Source organism: Odontesthes bonariensis, chromosome 12 (assembly GCF_027942865.1).
Source record: "Odontesthes bonariensis isolate fOdoBon6 chromosome 12, fOdoBon6.hap1, whole genome shotgun sequence".
NCBI classification, from domain to species: Eukaryota; Metazoa; Chordata; class Actinopteri; order Atheriniformes; family Atherinopsidae; genus Odontesthes; species Odontesthes bonariensis.
The window spans coordinates 37,854,384-37,873,925 of NC_134517.1; the positions used below are offsets into that span (position 1 = coordinate 37,854,384).

Consider the following 19,542-nt stretch of genomic DNA (forward strand, 5'->3'; position numbering starts at 1 on the left):
AGTTCAAAGTAGCACACAGACTGCTCTCGTCTGAAGCCAGAATCACAAAGATGTATCCAACAACTGATGATTCATGTTATAGATGCAGCTTTTCACCTGCAACCTTGGCTCATACCTTCTGGTCTTGTCCGAGGCTCTCGGGTTATCGGTCCTCTATATTTGATGCCCTATCCAAAGTAAGGAACAATAAACCCCAAACCCTCTCACGGCCATTTTTGGTATTCAATGTGAGGATGAGCATCTTCCTCGGACACAATCTGATGGCGTCGCTTTTATCACCCTCATAGTGAGAAGAATAATTTTAATTTAATTGGAAGCAGGCTGCTCCACCCTCTTGAAGCTAGAAAAGATTAGACTGGCTCTACGATGTCCTAATAATGATTTCAGCAGGTTATGGCAACCTTTTATTACACACCTGCTCGGACAGGTATAACGTTTTGATATGTCATGTATATATTGTCATTCATCATAACTGAAAACCACATGAATGTTCTCTCACACGCCTTTATTTTGTCTTCATTTCTTTAATCAATGTTTTCTCTTTTCTATTTTATTTTTTTTCTGCTTGTCCCCTTGGGGTGGGGGGTGTTCTCATATTTCTGTCTCATGTCTCATTTTAAATTGTGAAAAACCCTCGGCTTCTCCTCTCACAGCTGTGAATGTGTGTGTTGGCTTCAGGCATCGAGCTGACGGCGGAGAAGGACATGGACCTGGCCTCCCAGGTCCAGGAGCTGCTGGAGTTCCTGCACGAGAAGCAGCAGGAGGTGGAGCTGAGCGCCCAGCTCACGCACGCCCGGCTGGAGCAGATCCTGCAGCTGCGCCACCTGCAGGCCGAAGTCAGACAGGTAAACGGGCTCCAGCTCCTCGTTACAGAAAACATAACGAGCTGCTCTGATGGAGAGCCGGAGGTGACGGGGAAGGAAACCCTAAAAAGGGAAAGAAAGCGGAGCTTTTATTATTAGAAACAGAGGCATTAAAGCCTGGTGGAGACCCTCCTCCATGTTGTTTTCCCTGCAGCTCGCTGCTGCTGCAGATGGGGGCAGCTGAATAATGAATGAGGTTCCCGGCAACATGCTAAGAACACGCAGACAGCTGTGCAGCTCCTGTTCCTCTTCTCATCTGCAAACTGAGACTTGTTTCAGGCTTTGTGTTATTTCACATTTTGGTCGTCACACTCCGTCTTCTCCCTGAAAAAGAGGCTTTGCATCTTTGTGTCTGAGTCGGAGGGATTTTCCATCCGATCTGTCAGGTCCGGATGCAGGAAACCGTGTCATCAGTCCCCTGAAGCTAACATCTGCTCCTGAATACTGTAAATTAATTCAATTAATCCCTTCTTCTGTATTCAGTGAATGTGGATCTATGAATATGCTGATTTGGAACTTTGGCTTTATTAGAATTAGCATCATTAGAATCTAAAGGAGCTGCTGGATGTGGTTTGATGGGAATAAATTATCGTTAAATCTCAGTAAAGTTTAAATGATGTCATGCAAGAGTGCACGTGCACAGTGCACGTTGAGGTGTGAGTGTTTATCTCGTCACACGGTGTTGTTGTGTGTCCGTGGTTCTGCAGGTGCTGGGTTGGATCCGTAACGGTGAGTCCATGTTGAACGCCAGCATGGTGAACGCCAGCTCGCTGTCTGAGGCCGAGCAGCTGCAGAGGGAGCACGAGCAGTTCCAGATGGCCATCGAGGTGTGCACGCACACACACACACGCACACACGCAAGTACACACACACACACAGCTAACCCATCACAGTCGGATAGCTAACCCTAACCCATCACAGTCGGATAGCTAACCCTAACCCATCACAGTCGGATAGCTAACCCTAACCCATCACAGGCAGATAGCTAACCCTAACCCATCACAGGCAGATAGCTAACCCTAACCCATCACAGGCAGATAGCTAACCCTAACCCATCACAGGCAGATAGCTAACCCTAACCCATCACAGGCAGATAGCTAACCCTAACCCATCACAGTCGGATAGCTAATCCTAACCCATCACAGTCGGATAGCTAATCCTAACCCATCACAGTCGGATAGCTAACCCTAACCCATCACAGGCAGATAGCTAACCCTAACCCATCACAGGCAGATAGCTAACCCTAACCCATCACAGTCAGATAGCTAACCCTAACCCATCACAGTCAGATAGCTAACCCTAACCCATCACAGTCGGATAGCTAACCCTAAACCTAACCCATCACAGTCAGATAGCTAACCCTAACCCATCACAGGCAGATACCTAACCCTAACCCATCACAGGCGGATAGCTAACCCTAACCCAGCACAGTCGGATAGCTAACCCTAACCCATCACAGGCAGATAGCTAACCCTAACCCATCACAGGCAGATAGCTAACCCTAACCCATCACAGTCGGATAGCTAACCCTAACCCATCACAGTCGGATAGCTAAACCTAACCCATCACAGGCAGATAGCTAACCCTAACCCATCACAGTCGGATAGCTAAACCTAACCCATCACAGGCAGATAGCTAACCCTAACCCATCAGTCGGATAGCTAACCCTAACCCATCACAGTCGGATAGCTAACCCTAACCCATCACAGTCGGATAGCTAACCCTAACCCATCACAGTCGGATAGCTAAACCTAACCCATCACAGGCAGATAGCTAAACCTAACCCATCACAGGCAGATAGCTAACCCTAACCCATCACAGGCAGATAGCTAACCCTAACCCATCACAGGCAGATAGCTAACCCTAACCCATCACAGGCAGATAGCTAACCCTAACCCATCACAGGCAGATAGCTAACCCTAACCCATCACAGGCAGATAGCTAACCCTAACCCATCACAGGCAGATAGCTAACCCTAACCCATCACAGGCAGATAGCTAACCCTAACCCATCACAGACAGATAGCTAACCCTAACCCATCACAGTCGGATAGCTAACCCTAACCCATCACAGTCGGATAGCTAACCCTAAACCTAACCCATCACAGGCAGATAGCTAACCCTAACCCATCACAGGCAGATAGCTAACCCTAACCCATCACAGTCGGATAGCTAACCCTAACCCATCACAGTCGGATAGCTAATCCTAACCCATCACAGGCAGATAGCTAACCCTAACCCATCACAGGCAGATAGCTAACCCTAACCCATCACAGGCAGATAGCTAACCCTAACCCATCACAGGCAGATAGCTAACCCTAACCCTAACCCATCACAGGCGGATAGCTAACCCTAACCCATCACAGGCAGATAGCTAACCCTAACCCTAACCCATCACAGGCGGCTAGCTAACCCTAACCCATCACAGGCAGATAGCTAACCCTAACCCATCACAGGCAGATAGCTAACCCTAACCCATCACAGGCAGATAGCTAACCCTAACCCATCACAGGCAGATAGCTAACCCTAACCCTAACCCATCACAGGCGGATAGCTAACCCTAACCCATCACAGTCGGATAGCTAATCCTAACCCATCACAGGCAGATAGCTAACCCTAACCCATCACAGGCAGATAGCTAACCCTAACCCATCACAGGCAGATAGCTAACCCTAACCCATCACAGGCAGATAGCTAATCCTAACCCATCACAGGCAGATAGCTAACCCTAACCCATCACAGGCGGATAGCTAACCCTAACCCATCACAGTTGGATAGCTAACCCTAAACCTAACCCATCACAGTCGGATAGCTAACCCTAAACCTAACCCATCACAGTCGGATAGCTAAACCTAACCCAGCACAGTCGGATAGCTAACCCTAAACCTAACCCAGCACAGTCGGATAGCTAACCCTAAACCTAACCCATCACAGTCGGATAGCTAACCCTAAACCTAACCCATCACAGTCGGATAGCTAACCCTAAACCTAACCCAGCACAGTCGGATAGCTAACCCTAACCCATCACAGTCGGATAGCTAACCCTAACCCATCACAGTCGGATAGCTAACCCTAACCCATCACAGTCGGATAGCTAACCCTAACCCATCACAGTCGGATAGCTAACCCTAACCCATCACAGTCGGATAGCTAACCCTAAACCTAACTATCACAGTCAGATAGCTAACCCTAAACCTAGCCATGCAACCAGGTTTTGACGCTCAAATCTCCCTTTAAACACTCGGGGCCTCCGCTCGGTTCCCACAAGTATAGTGGGCTCCTCCTGTTTGGACCTTCTGAAGACAGAAAAACAGATCCACACACACACACCCTAATTACTGCTGCTCAGCCCACGTTTATCCGACATGATCGGTAATTATTTCAGCGTGTATTCGTTTGAATAGTAACAGATGAGCCCATGCGCTGCTACACACACAGCCCTGCTTCTTCTGTACCTGTGAGGACCCTCTGCTGACCTCATTGCTCTGAACATCTCACTGTAACCATGACTCAGCTCCGACTCTAACGCTTTAACCAGGTTCTGACCCTCAGACACCTTTTTACAGCTGTGGCTCCGTTAATGCTGCCGGACCTCACAAGTGTAGCAGGCTTCCATTCCCTGTCCCCAGAAATATAAAGAAGCAAGTACAGACACACACACTTTGTAATATGTGCACGAATCAGGCTTGCTTCAATTATTATTTCATTCTGCATTGATTTTGAGGACTAACAGATGCTCATGCACACACACTGAAATCCATTTAAGTGTGTGTGTGTTTTTTCTTCACGTGTTACTCTGAGCTTTAAATAACCGACTGTAGAAGTGTGTGAGCAATCAGCGAGGTTAAAGCTCTTTGGTCGTCACAGTGGTATCACACACGTGCACGTGCACGCTTCTTATTCATCCAACATGTGTGATTTTGGCTGGTTTCTGCATCTGTGATCCGTGTGAGTTTCCTCAGAATGATGTCATACTTCTGTGGCCGACTTCTTAAAAACACAAACGTACGAACACAAAGAAGAAATGAAACTTTGTGAACGGGACGAGCATCAGTCACAAAAACACACAGCAGATGTTGATAAGAATTAAAGGGACACGTTGTGTAAAACTCCTTCTTCCTGTTCCTGGGAGCATATATCAGGGCGTCTGAGGTGTAAAACTCCTTCTTCCTGTTCCTGGGAGCATATATCAGGGCGTCTGAGGTGTAAAACTCCTTCTTCCTGTTCCTGGGAGCATATATCAGGGCGTCTGAGGTGTAAAACTCCTTCTTCCTGTTCCTGGGAGCATATATCAGGGCGTCTGAGGTCACCAGCAGGTGTAAAACTCCTTCTTCCTGTTCCTGGGAGCATATATCAGGGCGTCTGAGGTCACCAGCAGGTGTAAAACTCCTTCTTCTTGTTCCTGGGAGCATATATCAGGGCGTCTGAAGTCACCAGCAGGTGTAAAACTCCTTCTTCCTGTTCCTGGGAGCATATATCAGGGCGTCTGAAGTCACCAGCAGGTGTAAAACTCCTTCTTCTTGTTCCTGGGAGCATATATCAGGGCGTCTGAGGTCACCAGCAGGTGTAAAACTCCTTCTTCCTGTTCCTGGGAGCATATATCAGGGCGTCTGAGGTGTAAAACTCCTTCTTCCTGTTCCTGGGAGCATATATCAGGGCGTCTGAAGTCACCAGCAGGTGTAAAACTCCTTAGGAAACAAAGACATGTCTGTCTGCACTACACCCGAAGCGGAGGTATAATTTTTCACATTATAACCTCAGAAACTCTAAATAAGATGAATATCATATAATAATATAATAATATAAAATATCATAATATATCATATAATAATATTATTTTTTTAATTTTAATTTATTTAGTCATTTATTATTATTATTATTATTATTATTATTATTATCATTATTATTATTATTATTAGTAGTAGTAGTAGTATTTTTATTAGAATTGGTATTATTATTGTTGTTGTTAATATACAATCATTGTAAATATTAATACATTTTTGAGCTACTTGACTAATTTGAATTTCCCCCATTGGGGGATGAATAAAGTATTTTTCTATTCTATCCTGAGCGCACTTTAAACTCCTTACACACTCAGAGCAGGTTGGTAATGATGCATATGAATGTAATATAATGAATGTAATGAATGTCCTCTCCTGCAGTCTCTCTTCCATGCCAACTCCCTGCAGAAGACCCATCAGAGCGCCCTGCAGGTCCAGCAGAAGGCAGAGGTAGGCCAGTGTTTCAGAGACTCTAAACCCGCCACGCCGCCTCTTATCTCACCCTTAGGCCTCTCTGTGTCTCCCTCCTTCTCCCAGATGATGCTGCAGGCCGGCCACTACGACCCGGAGGCCATCCGAGGCTGCGCCGAGAAGGTGGCCGTCCACTGGCAGCAGCTGATGCTGAAGATGGAGGACCGGCTGAAGCTGGTCAACGCCTCCGTGGCCTTCTACAAGACGTCGGAGCAGGTACGCCCGACCATAGATATGTATAGAACGGCTAGATGTGTTACGTCTGAGTTTAGAACGTCCGCACAGGTCGGCCATCTTACCACAGGGTGAGATGTCCGGGAGACAGTCAGACCTGAGGTAACCATAGTTACGCTAAGTGATCTGCTCTGACGCTATTACTCTTATCTCACAGAAATCTCCACCATTTTACACTGTTTTACATACTAAAAGACCCTGTGCCATATTTTATTTATTCAGTCATCTGTGCAATAATTCACGTCACTACTGTGCAATATCTTTTCTATTTATGGTCAGACTATGTGCATACAATGTGTAATTAACACAAGTGTAGTGCAATATGGGCAATAACTCAACCATAGTGCTATAACTTATTTTATTTAACTCTCTTTACTTTGTATATCTTGTATAGCCTATATTCTTTTTTACACTTTGTTTTAGATTATTCTATATTAATGATATATTATATTAATTATTCTATATTATACTGTATTTTAGATTTATAGAGATCCTATGTGTGTGTTTGGAGCTACTGGGGACTCGAATTTCCCTGAGGGAGTCATCCCAAGGGGTAAATAAACGTGAAATATTTACGTTTTTATTTAAAAAAATAAATATGGACTTCGTCTGTAGTGTGATAATTAGCTTACTACTTTGATGTTTATAATAACCTAAATGTTTGAGAATTAAGCAAGTTATGTCTTGAATGTTTGAATGTTTCACCATCAACACAATGTTGTCGGCGAGAGAGCTGCCTGTGGTAAGATGGCCGCCATCTGCGGACGTTCCACTCCGTTGCCCAGCAACGCGGACGAGACATCTAGCCATTCTATACATATCTATGGTTCTATACATATCTATGGTTCTACACATATCTATGGTTCTATACATATCTATGATTCTATACACATCTATGATTCTATACATATCTATGGTTCTATACATATCTATGATTCTATACATATCTATGATTCTATACATATCTATGATTCTATACATATCTATGGTTCTATACATATCTATGATTCTATACATATCTATGGTTCTATACATATCTATGGTTCTATACATATCTATGGCTCTATACATATCTATGATTCTATACATATCTATGGTTCTATACATATCTATGATTCTATACATATCTATGCTTCTATACATATCTATGATTCTAGACATATCTATGGTTCTATACATATCTATGGCTCTATACATATCTATGATTCTATACATATCTATGGTTCTATACATATCTATGATTCTATACATATCTATGGTTCTATACATATCTATGATTCTAGACATATCTATGATTCTAGACATATCTATGATTCTACACATATCTATGGCTCTATACATATCTATGGTTCTATACATATCTATGATTCTATACATATCTATGGTTCTATACATATCTATGCTTCTATACATATCTATGGTTCTATACATATCTATGCTTCTATACATATCTATGATTCTAGACATATCTATGGTTCTATACATATCTATGGCTCTATACATATCTATGATTCTATACATATCTATGGTTCTATACATATCTATGATTCTATACATATCTATGATTCTATACATATCTATGCTTCTATACATATCTATGATTCTAGACATATCTATGGTTCTATACATATCTATGATTCTAGACATATCTATGGTTCTATACATGTCTATGATTCTATACATATCTATGGTTCTATACATATCTATGCTTCTATACATATCTATGATTCTAGACATATCTATGATTCTATACACATCTATGGTTCTATACATATCTATGATTCTATACATATCTATGCGCCCGACGCCCTCGCGCCCTCACGGCCGGCGTGTTTCTGCAGCTCCAAACCGGCTCTGTGTGTGTGCAGGTGTGCAGCGTGCTGGAGAGCCTGGAGCAGGAGTACCGGCGGGACGAGGACTGGTGCGGCAGCCACGACAAGCCGGGGAGTTCGGCCGACGCCGACCACCTGCTGCCTCTGATCAGCAAGCATCTGGAGCAGAAAGAAGCCTTCCTGAAGGTGAGAGCGAGACCACCAGGAGTCCTTTCACAGCAACATCTCCAGCTCATCCAGAACGCTGCTGCTGGAGTTTTAACCCGGACTAAGAGATCTGAACACATCACAGCAGCTTTAAAATCTTTACTCTGGCTTCCAGTCAGTCACAGAATAGATTTTAAAAGCCTGCTGATGGTTTACATCTGTGATATGTTCAGAGAATATAAAGCCAGCAGAGCTCTTAGATCCAAGGACTCAGGTCAGCTGGTCCAGTCCAGAGTCCAGACTAAACATGGAGAAGCAGCATTTAGCTGTTCTGCTGCAAACAAGTGGAACAAACTGCCAGTGGAGATTAAACTTTCACCAAATGGAGACATTTTTAAATCCAGGTTAAAGACATTTCTGTTCTCATGTGTCTATGCATGAAATCTGCACGATATCTTTGAATTTATCTGGACTGTTGCTGGTTTTTAAATTCATTTAAATGATTTTATTTGTTTCTCTTTATATACTTTTAATCATTTTAATTATTTTATTTATTTCTCTTTTATATTATTTTAATAATTATAATAATTTTATTTGTTTTTCTTTATATTCTTTTATGTATTTTTAATGCTTCTTCCACTCCCTGCTGCAATGCTTTTATTTTATGTGAAGCACTTTGAATTGTTTTGGACATGAAATGTGCTACAGATAAATTTGATTTGATTTGATTTGAAAGGATTATCGGGCGATGTCGTGTAAATGCTCGAGACCTTGGCAGAAAAACCGCGTTGTTCCCGCCGGGCCTTAGTTTCTGCGTCAGATTCGCCCCGTTGGGAAGGTCGGGTTCTGATCAGGACAAACGGGCGGCCGGGCACTTTGTTCAGACACGTTACAGAGAATCCTGCTGAGGGAGTATGGGTGAAATGAAGGAAACTCAATGATCTCCTGGTTGTTCGGTGCCGTGCTTCCTCTTAAAGCTCGCTGTTGGTGTGTTTCAGGCGTGCACGCTGGCCCGGAGGAACGCCGAGGTGTTCCTGAAGTACATCCACAGGAACAACGTGAGCACGCCCGGAGCCGCCGGCCAGGCCAGAGGACCCGAGCAGCAGGTCAAAGGTGAGAGCTTCGGTTTCTGGTGATAAAGAAGCACGAATGATTCCTCTAACTCGTCGTGTGGACGCCGGGTTTGACGCTCTGTTGTGTGTTCAGCCATCCTGAACGAGCTGCTGCAGAGGGAGAACCGAGTCCTTCACTTCTGGACCCTAAAGAAGCGGAGGCTGGATCAGTGTCAGCAGTACCTGGTCTTTGAGCGCAGCACCAAACAGGTCAGTGTGGGTGAAAGAAAAAGACGTTTTGGGCTTTTAGATGAACGTGTTTCACAAAGCTCATTAACTCAAAAAGCTAAATCTATTATGTGGTTTGAACCAAACAGACACAAAGAAATGATTTAGAGAGTCTTCAGTGACCAAACGTAGAACCTGATGCAGCCACCATGATCTATACGGCCACCATGATCCATACAGCCATGATCCATACAGCCACCATGATCCATACGGCCACCATGATCCATACAGCCACCATGATCCATACAGCCACCATGATCCATGCAGCCACCATGATCTATACAGCCACCATGATCCATGCAGCCACCATGATCCATACAGCCACCATGATCCATGCAGCCACCATGATCTATACAGCCACCATGATCCATACAGCCACCATGATCCATACAGCCATGATCCATACAGCCACCATGATCTATACAGCCACCATGATCCATGCAGCCACCATGATCTATACAGCCACCATGATCCATGCAGCCACCATGATCTATACAGCCACCATGATCCATGCAGCCACCATGATCTATACAGCCACCATGATCTATACAGCCACCATGATCCATACAGCCACCATGATCCATACAGCCATGATCCATACAGCCACCATGATCCATACAGCCACCATGATCTATACAGCCACCATGATCCATGCAGCCACCATGATCTATACAGCCACCATGATCCATGCAGCCACCATGATCTATACAGCCACCATGATCCATGCAGCCACCATGATCCATGCAGCCACCATGATCTATACAGCCACCATGATCCATGCAGCCACCATGATCTATACAGCCACCATGATCCATGCAGCCACCATGATCTATACAGCCACCATGATCCATGCAGCCACCATGATCCATACAGCCACCATGATCCATACAGCCACCATGATCCATACAGCCACCATGATCCATACGGCCACCAGGATCCATGCAGCCACCATGATCCATACTGCCACCATGATCCATACAGCCACCATGATCCATACAGCCACCATGATCCATACAGCCACCATGATCCATACGGCCACCATGATCCATACGGCCACCATGATCCATGCGGCCACCATGATCCATACGGCCACCATGATCCATGCAGCCACCATGATCCATACGGCCACCATGATCCATACAGCCACCATGATCCATACAGCCACCATGATCCATACGGCCACCATGATCCATGCAGCCACCATGATCCATACAGCCACCATGATCCATACGGCCACCATGATCCATACAGCCATGATCCATACAGCCATGATCCATACAGCCACCATGATCCATACAGCCACCATGATCCATACAGCCACCATGATCCATACAGCCATGATCCATACAGCCATGATCCATACAGCAGCCATGATCCATACGGCCACCATGATCCATACGGCCACCATGATCCATACAGCCACCATGATCCATACGGCCACCATGATCCATACGGCCACCATGATCCATACGGCCACCAGGATCCATACGGCCACCAGGATCCATGCGGCCACCATGATCCATACGGCCACCATGATCCATACGGCCACCATGATCCATACGGCCACCATGATCCATGCAGCCACCATGATCCATACAGCCACCATGATCCATACGGCCACCATGATCCATACAGCCATGATCCATACAGCCATGATCCATACAGCCATGATCCATACAGCCACCATGATCCATACAGCCACCATGATCCATACAGCCATGATCCATACAGCCATGATCCATACAGCAGCCATGATCCATACAGCCACCATGATCCATACAGCCACCATGATCCATACAGCCACCATGATCCATACAGCCATGATCCATACAGCCACCATGATCCATACGGCCACCATGATCCATGCAGCCACCATGATCCATGCAGCCATGATCCATACAGCCATGATCCATACAGCCATGATCCATACAGCCACCATGATCCATACAGCCACCATGATCCATACAGCCACCATGATCCATACAGCCACCATGATCCATACGGCCACCATGATCCATGCAGCCACCATGATCCATGCAGCCATGATCCATACAGCCATGATCCATACAGCCATGATCCATACAGCCACCATGATCCATACGGCCACCATGATCCATGCAGCCACCATGATCCATGCAGCCATGATCCATACAGCCATGATCCATACAGCCATGATCCATACAGCCACCATGATCCATGCAGCCACCATGATCTATACAGCCACCATGATCCATGCAGCCACCATGATCCATGCAGCCATGATCCATACAGCCACCATGATCTATACAGCCACCATGATCCATGCAGCCACCATGATCTATACAGCCACCATGATCCATACAGGCACCATGATCCATACAGCCACCATGATCCATACAGCCACCATGATCCATACAGCTATGATCCATACAGCCACCATGATCCATGCAGCCATGATCCATACAGCCACCATGATCCATGCAGCCATGATCCATACAGCCATGATCCATACAGCCACCATGATCCATGCAGCCACCATGATCCATACAGCCACCATGATCCATACGGCCGCCATGATCCATGCAGCCACCATGATCCATACGGCCACCATGATCCATACTGCCATGATCCATGCAGCCACCATGATCCATACAGCCATGATCCATACAGCCACCATGATCCATACAGCCATGATCCATACAGCCACCATGATCCATACGGCCATGATCCATGCAGCCACCATGATCCATACAGCCATGATCCATACAGCCATGATCCATACAGCCATCATGATCCATACAGCCATGATCCATACAGCCATGATCCATACAGCCATGATCCATACAGCCATGATCCATATAGCCATGATCCATACGGCCACCATGATCCATACAGCCATGATCCATACAGCCATGATCCATACAGCCATGATCCATACAGCCATGATCCAGCCACCATGATCCATACAGCCACCATGATCCATACAGCCACCATGATCCATACAGCCATGATCCATACGGCCACCATGATCCATGCAGCCATGATCCATACGGCCATGATCCATACAGCCATGATCCATACAGCCACCATGATCCATACAGCCACCATGATCCATACAGCCACCATGATCCATACAGCCATGATCCATACGGCCACCATGATCCATGCAGCCATGATCCATACAGCCATGATCCATACAGCCATGATCCATACAGCCATGATCCATACAGCCACCATGATCCATACAGCAACCATGATCCATACAGCCACCATGATCCATACAGCCATGATCCATACGGCCACCATGATCCATGCAGCCATGATCCATACGGCCATGATCCATACAGCCATGATCCATACAGCCATGATCCATACAGCCACCATGATCCATACAGCCATGATCCATACGGCCATGATCCATACGGCCACCATGATCCATACAGCCATGATCCATACAGCCATGATCCATACGGCCACCATGATCCATGCAGCCATGATCCATGCAGCCATGATCCATACAGCCACCATGATCCATACAGCCACCATGATCCATACAGCCATGATCCATACGGCCACCATGATCCATACAGCAACCATGATCCATACAGCCACCATGATCCATACAGCCATGATCCATACGGCCACCATGATCCATGCAGCCATGATCCATGCAGCCATGATCCATACGGCCACCATGATCCATACAGCCACCATGATCCATACGGCCACCATGATCCATACAGCCACCATGATCCATACAGCCATGATCCATACAGCCATGATCCATACAGCCATGATCCATACAGCCACCATGATCCATACAGCTATGATCCATACAGCCACCATGATCCATACAGCCATGATCCATACAGCCACCATGATCCATACAGCCACCATGATCCATACAGCCATGATCCATACAGCCATGATCCATACAGCTATGATCCATACAGCTATGATCCATACAGCCATGATCCATACAGCCATGATCCATACAGCTATGATCCATACAGCCATGATCCATACAGCTATGATCCATACAGCCATGATCCATACGGCCACCATGATCCATACGGCCACCATGATCCATACAGCCACCATGATCCATACAGCTATGATCCATACAGCTATGATCCATACAGCCATGATCCATACAGCCACCATGATCCATACAGCCATGATCCATACGGCCACCATGATCCATGCAGCCATGATCCATACAGCCATGATCCATACGGCCACCATGATCCATACAGCAACCATGATCCATACAGCCACCATGATCCATACAGCTATGATCCATACAGCCATGATCCATACAGCCATGATCCATACAGCTATGATCCATACAGCCATGATCCATACAGCTATGATCCATACAGCCATGATCCATACGGCCACCATGATCCATACGGCCACCATGATCCATACAGCCACCATGATCCATACAGCTATGATCCATACAGCTATGATCCATACAGCCATGATCCATACAGCCACCATGATCCATACAGCCACCATGATCCATACAGCCATGATCCATACAGCCATGATCCATACAGCCACCATGATCCATACAGCCACCATGATCCATGCAGCCATGATCCATACAGCCACCATGATCCATACAGCCATGATCCATACAGCCATGATCCATACGGCCATGATCCATACGGCCATGATCCATACAGCCACCATGATCCATACAGCCATGATCCATACAGCCATGATCCATACAGCCATGATCCATACAGCCATGATCCATACGGCCACCATGATCCATACGGCCACCATGATCCATACAGCCATGATCCATACAGCCATGATCCATACGGCCACCATGATCCATGCAGCCATGATCCATACAGCCATGATCCATACGGCCACCATGATCCATACAGCCACCATGATCCATACGGCCACCATGATCCATACAGCCATGATCCATACAGCCATGATCCATACAGCCATGATCCATACAGCCACCATGATCCATACAGCTATGATCCATACAGCCACCATGATCCATACAGCTATGATCCATACAGCCACCATGATCCATACAGCTATGATCCATACAGCCACCATGATCCATACAGCCACCATGATCCATACAGCCATGATCCATACAGCCATGATCCATACAGCTATGATCCATACAGCTATGATCCATACAGCCATGATCCATACAGCCATGATCCATACAGCTATGATCCATACAGCCATGATCCATACAGCTATGATCCATACAGCCATGATCCATACAGCCACCATGATCCATACAGCTATGATCCATGCAGCCATGATCCATACAGCCATGATCCATACAGCTATGATCCATACGGCCACCATGATCCATACGGCCACCATGATCCATACAGCCATGATCCATACAGCCACCATGATCCATACAGCCATGATCCATACAGCCATGATCCATACAGCCACCATGATCCATACAGCCACCATGATCCATACAGCTATGATCCATACAGCTATGATCCATACAGCTATGATCCATACGGCCACCATGATCCATACGGCCATGATCCATACAGCCACCATGATCCATACAGCCACCATGATCCATACAGCCATGATCCATACAGCTATGATCCATACAGCTATGATCCATACAGCCATGATCCATACAGCCATGATCCATACAGCTATGATCCATACAGCTATGATCCATACGGCCACCATGATCCATACGGCCATGATCCATACAGCCACCATGATCCATACAGCCACCATGATCCATACAGCCACCATGATCCATACAGCCACCATGATCCATACAGCCACCATGATCCATACAGCCATGATCCATGCAGCCATGATCCATACAGCCACCATGATCCATACAGCCACCATGATCCATGCAGCCATGATCCATACAGCCACCATGATCCATACAGCCACCATGATCCATACAGCCATGATCCATGCAGCCATGATCCATACAGCCACCATGATCCATACAGCCACCATGATCCATGCAGCCATGATCCATACAGCCACCATGATCCATGCAGCCATGATCCATACAGCCACCATGATCCATACAGCCATGATCCATGCAGCCATGATCCATACAGCCACCATGATCCATACAGCCATGATCCATACAGCCATGATCCATACGGCCATGATCCATACGGCCATGATCCATACAGCCATGATCCATACGGCCACCATGATCCATACGGCCACCATGATCCATACAGCCATGATCCATACAGCCATGATCCATACGGCCACCATGATCCATGCAGCCATGATCCATACAGCCATGATCCATACGGCCACCATGATCCATACGGCCACCATGATCCATACAGCCATGATCCATACAGCCATGATCCATACAGCCATGATCCATACGGCCACCATGATCCATACGGCCACCATGATCCATACAGCCATGATCCATACAGCCATGATCCATACAGCCACCATGATCCATACGGCCACCATGATCCATACAGCCACCATGATCCATACAGCCATGATCCATACAGCCATGATCCATACAGCCATGATCCATACAGCCACCATGATCCATACAGCTATGATCCATACAGCCACCATGATCCATACAGCTATGATCCATACAGCCACCATGATCCATACAGCCACCATGATCCATGCAGCCATGATCCATACAGCCATGATCCATACAGCCATGATCCATACAGCTATGATCCATACAGCTATGATCCATACAGCCATGATCCATACAGCCATGATCCATACAGCTATGATCCATACAGCCATGATCCATACAGCCACCATGATCCATACAGCCACCATGATCCATACAGCTATGATCCATACAGCTATGATCCATACGGCCACCATGATCCATACGGCCACCATGATCCATACAGCCATGATCCATACAGCCACCATGATCCATACAGCCATGATCCATACAGCCATGATCCATACAGCCATGATCCATACAGCCACCATGATCCATACAGCCATGATCCATACAGCCACCATGATCCATACAGCCATGATCCATACAGCCATGATCCATACAGCCACCATGATCCATACAGCCATGATCCATACAGCCATGATCCATACAGCCACCATGATCCATACAGCTATGATCCATACAGCTATGATCCATACAGCCATGATCCATACAGCCATGATCCATACAGCCATGATCCATACAGCCATGATCCATACGGCCACCATGATCTATACAGCCACCATGATCCATACAGCCACCATGATCCATACAGCTATGATCCATACAGCTATGATCCATACAGCCATGATCCATACAGCCATGATCCATACAGCTATGATCCATACAGCCATGATCCATACAGCCACCATGATCCATACAGCCACCATGATCCATACAGCCACCATGATCCATACAGCTATGATCCATACAGCTATGATCCATACGGCCACCATGATCCATACAGCCATGATCCATACAGCCATGATCCATACAGCCACCATGATCCATACAGCCATGATCCATACAGCCATGATCCATACAGCCATGATCCATACAGCCATGATCCATACGGCCACCATGATCCATACAGCTATGATCCATACAGCTATGATCCATACAGCCACCATGATCCATACAGCTATGATCCATACAGCCACCATGATCCATACAGCCACCATGATCCATGCAGCCATGATCCATACAGCCACCATGATCCATACAGCCATGATCCATACAGCCACCATGATCCATACAGCCACCATGATCCATGCAGCCATGATCCATACAGCCACCATGATCCATACAGCCACCATGATCCATACAGCCACCATGATCCATACGGCCACCATGATCCATACAGCTATGATCCATACAGCCACCATGATCCATACAGCCACCATGATCCATACAGCCACCATGATCCATACAGCCATGATCCATACGGCCATGATCCATACGGCCACCATGATCCATACGGCCACCATGATCCATACAGCCATGATCCATACAGCCACCATGATCCATACAGCCATGATCCATACAGCCATGATCCATACAGCCATGATCCATACAGCCATGATCTATACAGCCACCATGATCCATACAGCCATGATCCATACAGCCATGATCCATACAGCCATGATCCATACAGCCATGATCCATACGGCCACCATGATCCATACTGCCACCATGATCCATACGGCCACCATGATCCATACAGCCACCATGATCCATACGGCCACCATGATCCATACAGCCACCATGATCCATACTGCCACCATGATCCATACGGCCACCATGATCCATACAGCCACCATGATCCATACTGCCACCATGATCCATACTGCCACCATGATCCATACTGCCACCATGATCCATACTGCCACCATGATCCATACAGCTATGATCCATACAGCCACCATGATCCATTCAGCCATGATCCATACAGCCACCATGATCCATGCAGCCATGATCCATACAGCCATGATCCATACAGCCACCATGATCCATGCAGCCACCATGATCTATACAGCCACCATGATCCATGCAGCCACCATGATCCATACAGCCACCATGATCCATACTTCCACCATGATCCATACAGCCACCATGATCCATACGGCCGCCATGATCCATACGGCCGCCATGATCCATGCAGCCACCATGATCCATACGGCCACCATGATCCATACTGCCATGATCCATGCAGCCACCATGATCCATACAGCCACCATGATCCATACAGCCATGATCCATACAGCCACCATGATCCATACGGCCACCATGATCCATACTGCCATGATCCATGCAGCCACCATGATCCATACAGCCATGATCCATACAGCCATGATCCATACAGCCATCATGATCCATACAGCCATGATCCATACAGCCATCATGATCCATACAGCCATGATCCATACAGCCATGATCCATACAGCCATGATCCATACAGCCATGATCCATACAGCCATGATCCATATAGCCATGATCCATACGGCCACCATGATCCATACAGCCATGATCCATACAGCCATGATCCATACAGCCATGATCCATACAGCCATGATCCAGCCACCATGATCCATACAGCCACCATGATCCATACAGCCACCATGATCCATACAGCCACCATGATCCATACAGCCATGATCCATACGGCCACCATGATCCATGCAGCCATGATCCATACGGCCATGATCCATACAGCCATGATCCATACAGCCACCATGATCCATACAGCCATGATCCATACAGCCATGATCCATACAGCCATGATCCATACAGCCATGATCCATACAGCCATGATCCATACAGCCACCATGATCCATACAGCAACCATGATCCATACAGCCACCATGATCCATACAGCCATGATCCATACGGCCACCATGATCCATGCAGCCATGATCCATACGGCCATGATCCATACAGCCATGATCCATACAGCCACCATGATCCATACAGCCATGATCCATACGGCCATGATCCATACGGCCACCATGATCCATACAGCCATGATCCATACAGCCATGATCCATACGGCCACCATGATCCATGCAGCCATGATCCATGCAGCCATGATCCATACAGCCACCATGATCCATACAGCCACCATGATCCATACAGCCATGATCCATACGGCCACCATGATCCATGCAGCCATGATCCATGCAGCCATGATCCATACGGCCACCATGATCCATACAGCCACCATGATCCATACGGCCACCATGATCCATACAGCCACCATGATCCATACAGCCATGATCCATACAGCCATGATCCATACAGCCACCATGATCCATACAGCTATGATCCATACAGCCACCATGATCCATACAGCCATGATCCATACAGCCACCATGATCCATACAGCCACCATGATCCATACAGCCATGATCCA

General features: G+C 46.7%; 1 protein-coding gene across 5 annotated transcripts in view; it reads left to right on the forward strand.

The window, feature by feature from the left end:
* kalrna (kalirin RhoGEF kinase a) overlaps positions 1-19,542 on the forward strand; it is a 253,945-nt gene that overhangs the window by 119,723 nt on the left and 114,680 nt on the right. For all 5 annotated transcript variants that reach the window (XM_075480381.1, XM_075480382.1, XM_075480384.1 and 2 more), the window contains exons 19-25: positions 679-845; positions 1,571-1,690; positions 6,025-6,093; positions 6,181-6,330; positions 8,217-8,366; positions 9,326-9,440; positions 9,534-9,649. In XM_075480381.1, the coding sequence (XP_075336496.1) occupies positions 679-845; positions 1,571-1,690; positions 6,025-6,093; positions 6,181-6,330; positions 8,217-8,366; positions 9,326-9,440; positions 9,534-9,649 (887 nt within the window). The remainder of the gene's footprint in view (positions 1-678; positions 846-1,570; positions 1,691-6,024; positions 6,094-6,180; positions 6,331-8,216; positions 8,367-9,325; positions 9,441-9,533; positions 9,650-19,542) is intronic.